General features: G+C 41.1%; 1 protein-coding gene across 1 annotated transcript in view; it reads right to left on the bottom strand.

Moving 5' to 3' along the window:
- LOC117112339 overlaps positions 1 to 1,438 on the bottom strand; it is a 14,553-nt gene extending 13,115 nt beyond the window's left edge. The window contains exon 1 of the mRNA XM_033255414.1: positions 850 to 1,438. Within this exon, the coding sequence (XP_033111305.1) occupies positions 850 to 1,438 (589 nt within the window). The remainder of the gene's footprint in view (positions 1 to 849) is intronic.
- Between the last annotated feature and the right edge of the window lie 230 nt (positions 1,439 to 1,668).

Here is a 1,668-nt window from a genome sequence, read left to right as displayed (position 1 = left end):
TACAGATATACATATACATACATTCAGATATATTATGCAGAGCGTAAATATTGAAAATATTGAAAATGTAGAACTTGTAGAACTGGGTATTATCACTCTACAGACTGTTTCATGCTAATGCAATCTTCAGGAGTGAGAGAATACAAGGATTGTGCGAGTATTATGAATGCTAAGACAGGTGAAAATGCAAATGATTTAATTGTTTTTAAGTAGGTATTTGTTGCTGTGCCTGCATTTAGACAATAGCTCGGTTCTTTTGTTTAGTGTTGACTGTTTTCTGAATATATTATGTGAAGTTTCTCGGTTATGCACAGGTTGCAGCGTTTTGTTTTTGGGGGAGTAAGCCGATGCTCTGTCGATGAAAGACCATTTAATGTTGTAGGGTGTGTTGCTATCTTTTAATTTCCATACGTATTTGGAGAGTACGGTGCTGTTTCTGTGTTTGGGGGTGTTAAAAGTGTATTTGTGGTTTGTGTATCGGGTTTTGAACGGTGTGTCAGTGAGCCCGATGTAGCATTTTTTGTCATCATTTGAGTAGACAGTGGCTTTGTAGATGGTGGATGAGGTGAGGCAATTTCCAGAGAGTGGACATTCATCTTTTTTCCTGCAATTGCAGAGAGTTTTTGGCTGTTGTTGCTTAGCAACCAGAAGCTGTTTGTTGTGGGCTTTGATTATACTGCCCATGTTTCTTGAGCAGCTATAGCTGACTTTGACATTGTTCTTGTTAAAGAGCTTATGTTAAAATGTTGCCACTCAGGAAATGCTTTTTGACCAGGTTAAGGAATGATTTTCCGATGTTGGTTTTCACTCCTTTGTTGAATGGTGGGTTGTACCAGATTATTTGTCTGCTTCTATTTTTCTTTGAAGATTTTGGTTGTGGAGTCTGGTATTCCATTTTGTGCTGGAATCCGCTGTTTTGTAGAGCTTGTTCGTAGTCAGGGGCGGCCTGATGGAATGATTCACTGGAATCAGATATATTGGATATGCGTCTGTTAATAGATGCGGGAATTTGTTTCAGGATAAATGGGGGATGGTTGGATTTGCTGTTGATGTAGAGTAGCTGGTTGTTTGGTTTGCTGTAAGGCTTGAAGGACCCATTTTGTAGGCTGAGTGTGACATCGAGGAAGTTGGTGGTGTGGATGTTTGCCTGTATGGTGATGCGGAGGTCGAACGCGTGGAAGATAGATATAATATTTTTCCTCATTTTATCGCATTGTCTTGGTGATGAACTGTTCATGACGGCGAGGCCATCATCTCGGTAGAGACTGACTTTGGTTTTGCCGAGTATTGGGATGAGGGAGGAGAGGACGAAGGATCTGACAAGTTGGCATATTTCGGCCCCGTCAAAGCTTCTCATTGTAACGTCAAACATGTCATCCGAGTTTTTCTTGGTCCATGTTGAATCGTTACCAAACAATATTGATTTTCGGGAGTGCATGATGATATTTGCTTCGTGTTCGGAGATGCTGGTGTACTTTCGTGCGTACTGGATCGCATCTGTTAACAATTTTTTTGTGATGGATAGGTAGAATTCCACGATGTCAAAGGAGATGAATGTGCTGCTTGATTTGTGACATTCAGTGCGGTGTTTTTCCATTGGTTCATTTGGGTTTTTGTGAGCAGGTCACGGTTTACCCGGTCGAGGATGGTCTTGCTTATGAGTCCGGT

Source organism: Anneissia japonica, unplaced genomic scaffold, assembly GCF_011630105.1.
Source record: "Anneissia japonica isolate Jap-2015-1 unplaced genomic scaffold, ASM1163010v1 scaffold581_len1011336_cov187, whole genome shotgun sequence".
NCBI classification, from domain to species: domain Eukaryota; kingdom Metazoa; phylum Echinodermata; class Crinoidea; order Comatulida; family Comatulidae; genus Anneissia; species Anneissia japonica.
The sequence above is the reverse complement of the archived record's forward strand: the minus strand, read 5'-3'. Positions and strand labels throughout refer to the sequence as shown.